A 15,544-nucleotide genomic window follows, 5' to 3' on the forward strand; every position below is an offset into this window, starting at 1 on the left:
TTTCCTCTTGATTTTAACTTCTGGAAGGGTTTTTGCAATCTCCTCTCAGGCCTTGAGCTTCCATTGCTCAGCTCCAAATGCACCATGGGACTCATTAGGATCAAGCAAGTCCTGACAAACCGTGGCTCTACCTTGATTTGCCACTGTTGTAATGCAGTTCATCATGAACATTCCTTTACTGGTTTTGCTTCACCAATTTGAGATTTCTCGGCCAATGTTTCGACTAGTGTAGTGGGTTCAGTGTTGGCTAATTAGCAGTGCACACACTAGAATATACTTACTCAATTCCTGCTGTGAGGTAGGATTAGGAGAATAGCAAAGGTCAAACTTCTAGAGTAAAAAGAAAAGTTTATTAACAGTAAATAAAAGAAGGAGCAATAAGGACCAGAACAAAACTTTCAGAACACTTCCTCTCTCCTGACAACCTGACAATGTAGAGAGAAAAAAACAAGTATTTTCAGTCAGTTTAACATCTCTAGAATTGTCTTTCTTCTCTTCTCTTAGGGAAAGAAGTTCCTCTTGTTTATGTTATGGAGGCGTCTCCACAAGAAAACAGTTATCGCATGGCTTTTAGCTTCCACAAATTGCAGCTGCTCAGAAAAATCTGCAATTGTGAAGTCCCTCCAATTTTCTCACAGCCTTTCTCACAGCTGTGTTTATGGGCCATGTCAGTTTATGGGGTATTAGTTTAAAGAAGAGCTGTCAAAAGCAAAGGTTCTCTCCTTCTATTTCTGAAATCATCTTCATCTCTGGGAACAGAGATCTTCCTCTCTCCCTGAGGGCACAGGTTCTCATCACTCTGCTCTTTGTCTGTTCAAACTTCTCGTGGGATCACAGCTACTGCAACATTTGCTTACTTTAGCATGGAGGCCTTTGCTGAGCAAGTCATCTCCCCATACTTTTCAATGCCTTATAGTAAAAAGAGAGTCTGATGTATCAATGACATCCTTCTCCATAGCTTTAGCAGAGGATTTCAGCCCCAAGATCAAGGCATCTCCTCATCCCTCCCACCTGGGACTCAACTTCCTCTTCCCTGCCCTCGGTGTGTCCATGCTGCTCCTCTGTGTGCCTGCCCTGTGTCCTTTTCTCTCACTGGAGGGAGGATGGCAGCACTGGCAGAGTCAATATCTCCCGGGGCTGCAGATGGTTCCGTGAGCCCAGCTGAGCTTGGTGGCTAATTCTTGTTTTGGCCATGGTCCCTGGACATGAAGACCAGTTCTTTTCCACATGAATGAAGAAACAGAGTGCCACTGTTTTAGGGGTGGATGAGAGTTGACCACCAGAGGCAAAGGCCATCCAGAGCTGCCTGATTGTGTTCTAAGAGATACCCTTACAAATAGGAAATTTTTTAGGGAGGGTACCAATTTTGGCAATGGACATCTGAAATAGCAGACGGTTATTTCCATACAGAGAAGAGCACTGAGCCCCAGTGCTCCAGGAGCTGATGAGGGGCAGGCCTTGACATTCCAAGATCAGCTAGACCGGTCAGGTGGCCCATGGCAGGCCAAGCCAGCCAGACCTGGTCCATGTTCTCCTATCCCATGGGGCCCCACTGTGTCCCAATGGTCCCTTGCTTCCAGGAGGCCCTGAGGTGTCACAATGCCCCCTTGGTGACACCAGGCCCTGAAGGGTCGGAATGGTCTCCATGGTTCCATCAGGCCCCACTGAGTCATAATGGTCTCTGGGTCCATGAAGCCCCGCGGTGTCACCATGGCTCCTTGGTTCCATGGGCTCCAGTGGTGCCACAATGATCCCCTTGGTTCCATGAGGTGCCACGGCGTCACAGTGATCTCCATGGGAAGGAAAGAACCGAGCCCCAGTGTGGCAGGGGCAGCCACCAGAGGCCAAGGCCAGCCAGACTTGATGGTACTGGCAGATTTTGTCTGGGAGCAACCCTTGAATATAGGGATATTTAGAGGTGGCATCCTAGTTTCAGACATGGACACCCGGAGGAGAAGGTCTGTTCTTTGCATGGTAAGAAAAGCACGGAACACCGGTGTTTGTGGGGCAGATGAAAGGTGGCCACTAGAGGCCTAAGGCAGCCAGACCTCTCTGTCCTGGTAGCTTTTTTCTGAAAGCAACCCTTGGATAGAGGGAATTTTGGAGGTTGAATTCCATTTTTGGTCATTTCTTCATACATAAGGACAGTTAATTTCCATAGGAAGGAAAACAGCAAGCCCCAGTGTTTCGAGGCAGGTGAGAGGCAGCCCCCAAGGGTCCAAGGGCAGCCAGACTTGTCTTTCCTGGCATTTCACTTGGGAGAAATCCTTGGCGGTATGTAGTTTTGGAGGTGGAATCCCAGTTTTGGCCATGGGCGCCTGGTCAAGATGGATGGGTTTTTTCCTATGGGTAAGAGAAGCGTGAACTCCAAGTGTTCTGGAAGAAGACGAGAGGTTGCCTTAGGCCAAGCCAGCCAGATCTGGCTCTCCTGGCCCCTTTTGTTTAGGGGCTATCCTTGGACATATGGCATTTTGGAGGTGGAATCTCAATTTTGGCCATTTTATTAGGAAGGAAAGCACAGAGCCCCCGTGTTTCTGAAGCAAATAAGTGCCAACTCTCAGGAAGACAAGGCCAGCCAAATTTGTCAGTCCTGGCACCTTTTTTCTGGGAGCTATCCTTAGATATAGGGAATTCTGGTGTCAAATACCCAATTTTGGCCATGTGCGCCTAGTTGAGGTGAATGTTTTTTCCCATAAGAAAGAAAACTACATGGTCCCAGTGTTTCATAGGCAGATGAGAATTGGCCCCTGGGTGGTCCAGGCAGCCAGACCTGTTCCATGTTCCATTGGTTCTGTGGGACCCCACAGTGTCACAATGGTCTCCTTGGTTCCATGACGACCTGGAGTGTTACAATGTTCCCCTTGCTTCTGCAGTGTCACAATGGCCCCATGCTTCCATGAGCCCTTGCAATATCACAATGGCTTTGTGGTTCCACAAAGCCCTGATGTGTCACAATGGCCCCTCGGCTCCGTGTGCCCTCGCTGTGACACTGTGGGCTGCACAAGGTCACCATGGACCCTTGGTACCTTGGGCTCTCTGAGTTCCACAATGGTCTTCTTGATTCCATGATGGAGCATGGTGTCACCATGGCTCCTTGGTTCCATGAATTTCTGCAGTGTCACCGTGGTGTCCTTGGACCTGGACTGTCACAACTGACCCTTAGTTCCATGAGGTTCTGCAGTGCCACCGTGGTCGCTGTCAGAGGCTGGATGAGATCCATGTCCCGAGACACCTTGGGATGCTCGGAATGCCCGTGTGGGGCCGGGGGCGGGTCAGGCCTTGGTTTGTGGTGGGACAGAGCCCCGCCCCCAGCCTGGCCTGGCAGAGCTGTCAATCACACAGCAGGGGCAGTGCTGATTGGCTGAGCTGTCAACCAATCACACACCAGCAGCTGGTGCCTACCCTGACTCTGATTGGTCAATCACCTGGCAGTCCCACCCCAGGGGCGGGCCCATGGAGGCCCAGGGGGTTAAAAGCCGGAGCACGAGGCCAGCCCATGGTCTGGATCCTGCCTTCTCCTGGGGTTCCTCTGTTGGCAACACTGGAACCTGAGAAGTTTGTGCCTCTGTGCGTCTTTCTATAGATCTTCTGTCTTTCTGATGTTCTCTATTTCTCCTCTTTCTAATCCTAATTACTTGGAACTATTTTGGGTAATTTAGCGTATTAAGGATTAAAGGTTTTTAGGTTAAATCGACTAAGTTAATGAAGTTAATGCTATGATAAGAGTTTTATGTTGAAGTGGATGTTGTATTAAACCCTTTGCCGAAGTCCCTTGATTGTCTATATTTTGCCAGAAAAATTTTGTGTTATTTTGGCCTCTTAGCTCTGTTGGTTGGAGCATGGTGCTGGTATCACTGGGGCTGTGGGTTCAATCCCTGTGTGGGCAATTCGCTTAAGAGCTGGACTTGATGATCCTCGTGGGTCCCTTCCTACCAAGAATATTCTTTGCATCTGGCTATTGTGAGAATATCTGGTTGGTGTTTCTCCTGTGCACCAAACTCAAGTAAAAGAACCTTTGGTGACCCCCAGCATTTCAGTGTTCTGGGGTGTTCCAGCCCTGCAGACTCACAATGGCCTCTTGTTTCCATGAGGCCCCACAATGTCACAATGGCCCCTTTGATCCATGGGCCCCAACACTGCCACAATGATCCCCTTGGTTCCACAACTTCCCACAGTGTCACATCGGACCCTTGGTTCCATGAGGATCTGCAGGGTCACACAGGTTTGTGACATTTGTCCCTGCTGCCCCTCACATCCCCCTGCCCCACAAACAGCCCTGAGCCACCCGTGAGGGACAGGCCCTGCTGTGCCTGTCTGGGCTCAGGGCTTGGCCTTTCTGCTTCCCCCAGCCAGCCCAGGCCTTGCTCAGCATTGCAGTTCCCTGCTCTGAGCCTTTGGATCCCTGCAATCCTGGCCTCAAGGATCTGCTCTCTCCAGTCCCTGGGGAGCCTTTGGCAGTCCCTGCCCTCAGTGGGGCCGAGTGATGCTCCAAGGGACTTGGAGTTTTGCTTCTGACTCCTTGAGCAGCTTCTTCAGCCTTCTCTCAGTGCCTCATGATCCTGGACAGGGGCCCAAATCAACTGCGGGGATCATGAAAATACAGAAAGCCCTTGGAGGCTCTTTTTCTTCCTTCAATCGTCTTCAGTGCTCCAGGCCTTGTGCAGCTGATTGGAGTCAGTCTGCAGTTCTGTTAAGGAGGAAGATTTCAAAGTACACATCATGATTTTTTTTTTCTTCAATCAAGTGAGTATTTTTTTATTTCCCAGTTTGGAGAAGAGCTGATAGAAGCATTTCCCAGGTGATCCTGACACTGAACTTCTCCAGAGGAGGTCTGGGCATGTACCAGAATGAGCCCCCTGAGGGCTGACTCTGTTTGGACAAGCTGCTCCTCACCCCCAGCCTCACCATGTCTGACATCGCCCACCTGGCACTGACATCCCTGTGCCCTGCAGCGGAACCTTATCCCTGAGCTCTGCAGCTCCATGTCCCAGCCCATTGCACCGTGTCCCACCTGCTCTCCTCAGGGCTCTGCCTGCACACAGACCCAAGAGAAGTTTTCCTGTTGGGAAGGAAAGAATGGAAAAGCCTGAGCAGGTTTCCTGAACAACAAACCCCACTCAGGAGCCACCTGCTCAGTACAGGCTGCCTGGAGTGGTGTCACCTTTCTACAAGGGACAGTGTGACCAGAAATGATCACTGGAAGCAGAATTCTCTGAGTCTCCCAGCTGAATTCTCTATCCCAGCCCTTTCCCTGGATCTCTGTTGCAGATGGAAGCTGCTGGTGCCAGCCTCACCTTTAACCTCTCTTTGGAATGCAAACAGATGTTCCCAGCTGTGTTAAGCAGGATTTGCTCAATGTTTCTATAAATCTTTTGTGTTCCCCATTGAACGAAGGGGCCATTTTGGCACTGAGGGCATGACATGGAAGCAAGGAGTCAATTGTGACCCTGGGGTCCCATGGAACCAAGGGGCCACGGTGACACAACAGGGCCACGTGGATTCAGTGGTCCATTGTGACACTGTGGATCCAAGGAGACCATGGAGACACCCCCAGAACCTCATGGAACCAAGGAGTCCAAGGTGACCCAGCGGGGCTGCATGGAGCCAATGGTCCATGGTGACACTTCCCATCCAAGGAGGCCATTTGGATACTGTGGAAGCTCATGGAGCGAGGTAAGTAATTGTGACACTGAAGAACTTCATGACACCAAATATCCATGGGGACACAGCAGGGCATCATGGAACCCAGGAACTACTGTTGGCAGTGTGGAAACTCCTGGAACCAGGGGCTGTTGTGGCACTGCAGCACCAACACAGCTGCTGCACCTTGTCCCCTGCCCTGCACAGCTCCTTGGGAGGCACAGCAGGAGCAGCACCCTGGGAACCTTGGGAATGCCCTTCTGGGATCCGTGGCACACACTCCCAGGGGCTGGAATTCCAGTTCCCAGCCAGGAAAAGATGTTCCTGCCCTTGAAGGAAAAGCTCTTATGAAGGAGCCAAAAGCCAAGTAGAGCAGGATCCTACAGTGACATTTCACTGCCAGCCTTCCTAACTTCACCCATGGTTGTCGTAGCTCATGGATTGGGAATGAAATCAGGACAGGGTCTTTGGTGGGAGCTGCCCTGGGTCAAAGGAGACACTGAGAGAGAAACAGAGCAGGCAAAGGAAGGCAGGAGAGAAAGGAGGTGTTTTAGTTTGGAAAGACAGGTGTCTTCTAAGGAAGGCAGGAGCCTCCCCTGAAATGGAAAAATGTAGAATCTTTCAGAATTGTTATAAATTTGAAATTAAGGGGGCCTGTCAGGTAAAAAAATATGGGAGCAGGAATAACAGTTTTTTATTAGGGAAGAAAATAGAACTATAAAATAAACAATGCAGTAAACTAAAACAACAATGACAGAGTGAGAATACAATGTGACTCCCTGTTGGACAGGGTGTTGGCTGGAGTCCAATGGGAACTGTGGGTGCAGTCCTCCAGGAGTGTCAGGTGTGGTTCTGTTGGAGAAGTGATCCTGTAGGAATGGGTGTCTTCTTCTGAAGAGGAAGAGGCAGCTGTTCCTCTGAGAAATCCAGCCCAGAAAAAGCTGCGTTGGTGGGCCAGAATCTCAAGACTAGATGCAGGTAGGAATGCTTGGCTCCTCCCTCTGGGCGGAACATCTCACAATGGGGTGTTACAGTTCTTATCAGTCATGCAGTGACATTCAATAGCCCATTATCAGCAGATGTCTCCCCTGAGGGAGGATTAACTGTGGAAGAGATAAGGAAAAACTGCCCACTTAACACAGGACAACTGCCATACAGATGGCAAATAGAACACATCTTGCTTTTCAGTCAGGGACAGGAGGACACAAACACAATCAGCTGAGAAGGCAGCAGTCTGAAAAGCAAACCAGAACTGACAGAAAATGAATGGGACAGAAATCAGTAATCCTGAAAGTTTTATTTATTATCAAAATAAATGACACCCACCCGTCCCCACACAATCCTGATCCCACACCCTCAAATTTGTATCTCACTTCTCCCAATCACCTTCTAACCCCATCTCATCCTGGAGGCTGAGGAATTGAGTAATTTTGGCATGGGAGTGAGGTGGGAACCAGCCATTTTGAGGTGGGATTGAGTCATTTTCGTGTGACAGACAAATCCACCTTGGCTTTTAGAGCGCAAAAATATGGAGAATACTCCCAGATAACCCCCAAGAACCCACAAATCCTCCAGAATATGTTACCAAACTGTAAATTCCACCTCAAATACCTCTTAAATGGTGGGACTTTTGACATCTCTGGTCAATACTCTTTTTAGTAATTTTTCAGGTGTTTTTAAATGATAAAGACAAATCAGAAGAAAATTAGAGCCAAACTGTCTTGGTTCGACAAGACAGGAGTCTGTAAAAGAGGGCAAAGCCTCCTGTGCAATGGAGAACGGCAAACCCCCCTCCCTCTGAATTACCAGGATCTTTAAATTAAAAGGCTCTCAGGCAAAGATATGGGAGTGGGAGTAACAATTCTTTACTAGGAGAAAACTAGACAACAATTTAAAAAAAAGGCAAATGCAATCGGTACAAACAAAACCAGTGAAAGAAAAAGTCCAGAACCTGAGGGATGCCAGTATCAGTTCTGCTGGGACAATTGCTTCCCTTGCAATAGTTGATGAGTTGCAGCTGCAGTGGTGATCTTTAGAAGGGTATAGTTTTCCTCTGAAGATCTGGTGGCAGTGGGGCCGGTCTTCCTCTGCGCCGGGGTTGCCTCTGAGCTCCGCCGCCGTCGGCTCAGCGCGCGCCGGCTGCTTCGCTGCGAGTGCCGCCGAAGAGAGAGCTAGAGAGAGCTGCTTCCCCAGGAATCCCGCGAAGAGAGAGAGAGCTGCTTCTCTCGGAATCCCACGAAGAGAGAGAGAGCTGCTTCTCTCGGAGTCCCGCCCAGAGAGCTGCCTCCTCTCCCCAAAAAGCTACCCCTTTAAACAACAATAGAGTGCTTGGCTTCCCCCCTCTGGGTGGGACCCCTCACGGTGTTACATTTACCAGCCCTTCATTGAATCAGTCAATGGTGTATAAACAAACCATTGCCTCTACAGGGCAAAACCATTGTCTCTGAGAGAGATAACAAAAACCTGTCCAACCGGTTTTGCCTTCAACAGATGGCAAATGGAATACAAGCTTATCTTACAACCCAGGACATAAACCAAAACCCAAGACCCCTTGAGCATCCCCTGAGCACTGGACAAAACAAATTCAGCAGAAATCAAATTTAACCCTCTATAAAATGCCTTGAGGAAGTTTTGCTCTTCCCACAAGTCACTTCTGATGGAAACACAAACAAATCCCAAATATTAATAGACCAACAACAGAAGCAATTCTGTGGTAATTCCAAATTTCATCAGTTCCAGCACAGCTCCAGCTCCGATGCTGGCAGGTTCCAAAAAACAAAACATTGAAATTTGTCCCAATACAGATTATTAAAAGGAAGGGAACAGTCTGTGTGGCTGTCACAAAGGTGACAGGGATGAAGAAAATAATGATTCTCCCCCCAATCTTTTGAATTCAGGAGTTATTTTGGAATAACTTGAGCTGGGCTTCTTGTAGGACTTTAGTAGCCTTGTGTTTCTCACCTTGGGGTGAATGATCCTTGTCAGTCTCGCTGGTATCATTTGTTCCCTTTCCTCCAGTGATTTTAACAGACTATTCAAAGCAGTTTTCAAAGCAGGAAAACAAAATATTTTCTTTACCCTGGCCACCCACAGCTTCCACTTTCCTCATAAGTTCTCCCAAAAGTTGCTCAGAGGAAGCTGCATCGAAGTTTCCAAGAGTTCCTTCGGAAAGAAGCAGAACCTCTGCAGAGGAGGGAACCATGCTGTTGTCAAAGACACTTGGGGTCAGCCAACAGTGCCCTGAACTCACTGTGCAAAGTAATATTGCAGTTTGGTTAATAAAATTGTTAGAGAGATGCCCCTGCCCCAAATAAGGTGCTAACAACACCAAATCCAAAGTGAATTTTACTGACCAGTAAATGTGAGGTAGAGAGAGATGGAAAGGAAGAGAAAAGGGGAGAAAGCAAGGGAGTGACAGGGACAGAGATCTCCCCTGGTGCAGGGCAAGTGTGACATTGTCCCCTGTGTGCGTGGCCTTCCCAGGGTGGGGGTTTTACACCTGAGCCAGTTTGGGTAAGGGGGGTGGTGTTCACCCCCCACCCCGAGCAGGGATTGCCTCACTGTTTCAGGTTACAGTGTCAGATGTAACCAAAAGTGTTTTCAGTCCCCATCTCCATAAACTGTTATCAACAGGTGGGGCAGTGTTCTTTATCTCTTCCATGGCTCAGCCCTGATAACGCCCTCCAGGGGCCATCTTCTGTTAATGGGCCACTGAGTGTCACTGCAGCACTGATAAAATTACATCATCCCATTGTGGGATGCTCCGCCCAGGGGGAGGAACCAAGCATTCCTGCCTGGATATAATCTCACCCTTGCAACACCACGATCACCTTGCCTACTGGATTCCCAGAGGACAAGAGCTCCATAAGCACCACTGGACCTTCAGAGGAAGACCAGACCCTTCTACAGGATCGCCACTTTGACAGAATCACGTTCATCACTCCAGCTGGACTGCAGCCACCATTTCATCAGACTGCTACCACCACCCTGACCAGCGGGGTATCAGGTTATATCCTGACTCTGTGAGTTTAAACCAGTGTTTCTGCATCATTGCCTTGATCTTAATTATCTTATTCAATTGTCCTTCTGGCTTAGACTGTCCCCCTGGTTTGCCTTCCAACCAGTAACAAACTCACTGTGCTCATCCCTTGTTTACCTCCCAAAACAGGATTTCCCATACCCAAACATTCGCCAGATGGAGGAGAAGGTTGCAAGGAAAAGAAAGATGCCCTGGGACACCGAGGCAGGTGAGGAGGAAGTCAGTGCCCCTTTCCCCCTCTCTCCTGCTCCATCTCCCAGCTCAGCCTGGCTCCCAGCTGCAGGACAGCCCCACTGCCGTTGTCCTCCTGCTGGGGACGCACTGTGGGAGATCTCCTTGCCATTCCATCTGGCACGGAGGCAAATCCCACCTACTCCTTGTCCTTCCTCCCCCAGACAAGGAGAAGAAGATAAAGACCAGGGAGGATAAATCTCCGCAGCAGAACCTCTTGGAAGAGGCCATTTTGAGCAGCTCCATGGTGCAGGAATACAACAGTGAGGAAAAGCCCCAGAGATGCCACAGGAGGAGGGGCTGCAATGCCAGCCCAGGGTGTTCTGAGGAGGAAAGTCCCACTCTGTGCCGGGAAGGTGGGCAGAGATTCAGCCAGAGCTCGGAGCTGGTGGTGCCTGAGCAGCATCATGATGGGGAGAAGCCCTACAAGTGCTTGGAGTGTGGGAAGAGCTTCAGGAGGAGCAACAACCTGATCCACCACCGGATGATCCACACTGGGGAATGGGCCTACGAGTGTGGGGAGTGTGGGAAGGGCTTCAGCTGCAGCTCTGCCCTTGTCACCCACCAACGCATCCACACTGGGGAGAGGCCCTACGAGTGTCCTGAGTGTCAGAAGAGGTTTCACACCAGCTCCACTCTCCTCCTGCACCAGCGGCTTCACACGGATGAGAGGCCCTTCTGCTGCCCGGACTGTGGGAAGGGATTCAAGCGCAACTCCACCCTCGTCACCCACCGGTGCATCCACACCAGGGAGAGAGGCCCTATGAGTGCGGGGAATGTGGGATGAGCTACAGCACAAGATCCAACTTGATCCGCCACCAGATCATCCACACTGGGCAAAGGCCATACAAGTGTGAGCAATGTGGGAAGGGCTTCAGCCAGAGGTCCAACCTCATCATCCACCAAATGATCCACACTGGGGAGAGGCCCTATGAGTGTCCTGAGTGTCAGAAAAAGTTTAAGACCAGCTCTAATCTCCTCTGCCATCAGCGGATTCACATGGATGAGAGGCCCTTCCGCTGCCCCGACTGCGGGAAGGGCTTCAAGTACAACTCCTCCCTTGTCAAGCACCGGCGCATCCACACTGGGGAGAGGCCCTATGAGTGTCCCCGGTGTGGGAAGAGCTTCACCCAGAGCTCTCACTTGACCAAACACCAACGGAGGCACTAGTAAGGGAAGCCCGGTGAGTCCCCCAACTGCATGAAGAGCTTTGTACACTGCTCCAGCCTTATCCCCCATGGGAAGACCCATGCTGTGCACAGGCCTGGTGACCCACATTCGCTGTGATCCATGTTGGGAAGACACCTGACTGGTCATCTTTTTGGTTTGGCCTTAACGTTCTTCAGATATGTCTTTATCAATTAAAACACCTGAAATAGGACTGAAAATAAAGTAATTATTCAGATATTCCCAAAGTCCAACCCTTTAACAGGTATTTGAGATTAAATTTATAGTCTGGGGACATATTCTGAAGGATTTGTGGGTTCTTGGGGGATTTCAGGCTGTGTTCTCCACAGCTTTGCACTCCTGAAGACAAGATGGATTGATCTGTCACCTCAAAATTACTCAGCCTCACTGAAAACACCTCAATCTTACCCCAAAAGAGCTCAATACCACATCAAAATGGCTTGTTTCCGCCTCAAAAAACTATAACCCATGACAAAATACCCAATTCCACAACCTCCAGGGTGAGATGGGGTAGGAGGGAAACTGGAAGAAGTGGGATCCAAATGTAAAGGGCGTAGGATCATGATTGTGTGTAGCTGGGTGTATGGGATATATTTTGAAAGTAAATAAAACATTCAAAATTATTGCTTCCTGTCCCATTAATTTTCAGTCAGTTCTGTTTTGCTTTTCAGAATGACACCTTCTCAGTTGATTGTATTTGTGTCCTCCTTTCTCTCCTGCCTTCCTTTGCCTGCTCTGTTTCTCTCTCAGTGTCCCCTTTGACCCAGGGCAGCTCCCACCAAAGACCCTGCCCTGATTTCATTCCCAATCCATGAACTCCAACCACCATGGGTGAAGTTAGGAAGGCTGGCAATGAAATGTCACTGTAGGATCTTGCTCCACTTGGCTTTTGACTCTTTCACAAGAGCTTTGCCTTCAAGAGCAGGAACATCTTTTCCTGGCTGGGAACTGTAATTCCATGCCCAAGGAGTGTGTGCCATGGATCCCAGAGGGGCATTCCCAAGGTTCCCAGGGTTCTGCTCCTGCCGTGCCTCCCAAGGAGCTGTGCAGGGCAGGGGACAAGGTGCAGCAGCTGTGTTGGTTCTGCAGTGCCGCAACAGCCCCTGGTTCCAGGAGTTTCCACACTGCCAACAGTAGTTCCTGGGTTCCATGATGCCCTGCTGTGTCCCCATGGATATTTGGTGTCATGAAGTTCTTCAGTGTCACAATGACCACCTCGCTCCATGAGCTTCCACAGTGTCCAACTGGGCTCCTTGGATGGGCAGTGTCACCATGGACCATTGGCTCCATGCAGCCCTGCTGGGCCACTATGGACTCCTTGGTTCCATGAGGTTCTGGGGGTGTCTCCATGGTCTCCTTGGATCCACAGTGTCACAATGGACCACTGGATCCACGTGGCCCTGCTGTGTCACCATGGCCCTTTGGTTCCATGGGACCCCAGGGTCACAATTGACTCCTTGCTTCCACGTCACCCACTCAGTGCCAAAATGGCCCCTTCGTTCCATGAGAAACACAAAAGATTTATAGAAACATTGAGCAAATCCTGTTTAACGCACCTGGGAACATCTGTTTGCATTCCAAAGAGAGGTAAAAGGTGAGGATGGCACCAGCAGCTTCCATCTGCAACATGGATCTAGGGAATGGGCCAGGACAGAGAATTCAGCTGGGAGACTCAGAGAATTTTGCTTCCAGTGATCATTTCTGGTCACACTGTCCCTTGTAGAAAGGTGACACCACTCCAGGCAGCCTGTACTGAGCAGGTGGCTCCTGAGTGGGGTTTGTTGTTCAGGAAACCTGCTCAGGCTTTTGCATTCTTTCTTTCCCAACAGGAAAACTTCTCCTGGGCCTGTGTGCAGGCAGAGCCCTGAGGAGAGCAGGTGGGACACGGTGCAATGGGCTGGGACATGGAGCTGCAGAGCTCAGGGACAAGGTTCTGCTGCAGGGCACAGGGATGTCAGTGCCAGGTGGGCGATGTCAGACATGGTGAGGCTGGGGGTGAGGAGCAGCTTGTCCAAACAGGGTCAGCCCTCAGGGGGCTCATTCTGGTACATGCCCAGACCTCCTCTGGAGAAGTTCAGTGTCAGGATCACCTGGGGAATGCTTCTATCCGCTCTTCTCCAAACTGGGAAATAAAAAACCCCACTCATTTGATTGAAGAATAAAAGGTCATGAGGTGCACGTGGAAATCTTCCTCCTTAACAGAACTCCAGACTGACTCCAGTCAGCTGCACAAGCCCTGGAGGCTTGCAGACAATTGAATAAAGACAAAGCACCCGTGAGGGCTTTCTGTATTTTGATGATCCCCACTGTGGTTTTGGGACGGAGTCCAGGACCCTCAGGCACTGAGAGAAGGCTGAAGAAGCTGCTCAAGGAGTCAGGATCAAAACTCAAAGTGACCTGGAGCATCACACGGCCCCACTGAGGGCAGGGACTGCCAAAGGCTCCCAGGTTGTGGGAACTCAAAATGTCCCTCAGATATTTTTAGAGGTTCCAGGCCTTGGTCAGAAGCATTTTTGACCCTGGCAGACAGCTGGAAACAGCTGTGATTTTGTGTTTGAACCATGGAATGAATTACCAAATTTGAAGGTGGAACAAGCAGTCACAAAAGGTTAGATAGAATAGTAAAAGTAGTTACAAAGTAGAGGGGAAATTTTTGTTAGTATTGTACAGAGGGGTTTTAGCACATGTACAGGGGCGGGGTTTTCTATTGTACATGGGGGTCAGAAGTTCTAAGATGGATGAAAGTGGGCTGATCCCATTCTTCCTCCTTCTTCTTCCTTGCCTCCATGTTCTTGGTGATGTTGGCACTCACAGGTTGGTTTAGAGTAGAAAAGCACTTGGTAATATATGTAGTAGGTATCGGGGAATAACTGTAAACATGTAATACATAATATATCTCATAAAAGATAGCAGCAGCCCTGGGCTGGTAGAGAGAAGAAGACACTGGACAGTCAGGGTGTCAGGAGTGTGTGCGTCTCTACCCAGGCCGCTGATCAAAGGGCCGCAGCCCAAGAACCTAATCTGTTAGATAACTAGCAATAAATCCTCTTGAGACCGAACAACAAGAGGCTGCAGAGTATTTCTTTGGACGCACGGGTTGGAGGAGAAGCTTTACCACCACACGAGACCCCAAACCAAACCTGGGGTTCTCACATCTGGCGTCCCTGTGCGGGCATCAGCAAGAAGACCGAAAAGAAACATCAAACAACCTCCAATCTGCATTAGCGGAGAAGAAAAAAAAGAGAAGAGCAGAGCACACACACTCGCAGCAAATTCCAAGAAGAGAGGGAGCGGACAGCTCGAGATAAGAACCTGACCTTCACTGAAACAACTCATCTCGGGGACTTTCCAGGGAGGAGATGACCCAGAAGCGCGCCTGGGATCTCTCACCTGTGACCTGCTGGACGGTGATCAGTGCCATCTCCGGACTGACCTCAAGCCGACACAGCTTTTGGTGAGAACGGTCAAAATTAAGAACATGGGGGGGAATTCTCCCAAGAGGAAAAAGAAATAGTATCTGCCTTCCAGGGCATCATCTCTGCCCATCCGGTGGAGATTGCTCAAAAGGAGATGAAAGATTTATTATTGTGGGTGAGGTGTAACTTCCCACACTCAGATCCAGATTTATCGTTTGAGCCAAATTTTTGGCAGGAAATTAATAAGCAATTATATTATCAGGCTATAAAAAATAATAAGCTTGCCGCAAAACTTTTATCTTCAGCAAGAACAGTTTTAGAGTCACTCTCACAACGCGGCAGCTCAAGCCAGGCAGCTACGGCTCCTGGTGACAAACAGAGCGGGGGACAGTCCAGCCAGCAGCTTGGGACAGCCCCTCTCACCACAGACACAGGACAGGCAGGATTGCTTCCTGTGGAACATCAGGGAGATGATACCCCATCGCGTCCCGTGTCCCCGGGCTCTCACTGTTCCTCAGTTTCCCAAGAGTCCCTAAGCTCCTCCGATGCAGAAATTCCCCAGACAGAGGCAGGCGAGCCAGGCACAGCCGCGACCCTCGGTGGGAGGAAGACATTGCCCAAGTCCAAACTCATGGCAGGGATGGCAGCGGTGGCGGCTCCGGTGGGGGAAGGTGCGAACGTGAGTGCAGAGCAGGGGGAGGAGGGAGAGGAAAGCGCCTCCACATCTGCGCAGGCTGGGAGTTCAAAACAGCCCGCGCAGAAAGCGAGGCCGGGGAGAGCGGCGGGGGCGGGACGGATCGGGGTGAAAGCGGGGGATGCGAGTGCGACGGTGGTACGCTCGGAGCGCCCGGGGACGCGTTCAATGTCGAGAATCCGTGAGGCCGCAGAAGCGGCCGCCCAAAGGGCGTGGGAACTTGGCTCCCTGACCGCGGCAGCCAGGGCTGCTGAGGAAGCGGCAGAGGGACAGCGGGAGGCGTTCCTCACTGCAGCTCAGGCGGCGGGCACGTGTGTGAAGGTCGAGCAAAACCCG

General features: G+C 50.3%; 1 protein-coding gene across 1 annotated transcript in view; it reads left to right on the forward strand.

Moving 5' to 3' along the window:
• Positions 1-5,663: 5,663 nt before the first annotated feature.
• Positions 5,664-15,544, forward strand: part of LOC110472376 (uncharacterized) — a 259,016-nt gene continuing 249,135 nt past the window's right edge. Inside the window, 3 exon segments of the mRNA XM_077790622.1 lie at positions 5,664-5,673; positions 10,075-10,658; positions 10,661-11,079. Coding sequence (XP_077646748.1) covers positions 5,664-5,673; positions 10,075-10,658; positions 10,661-11,079 — 1,013 coding nt within the window.

The sequence above is a fragment of the Lonchura striata genome, unplaced genomic scaffold (genome assembly GCF_046129695.1).
Source record: "Lonchura striata isolate bLonStr1 unplaced genomic scaffold, bLonStr1.mat Scaffold_132, whole genome shotgun sequence".
Taxonomy (NCBI): Eukaryota; Metazoa; Chordata; class Aves; order Passeriformes; family Estrildidae; genus Lonchura; species Lonchura striata.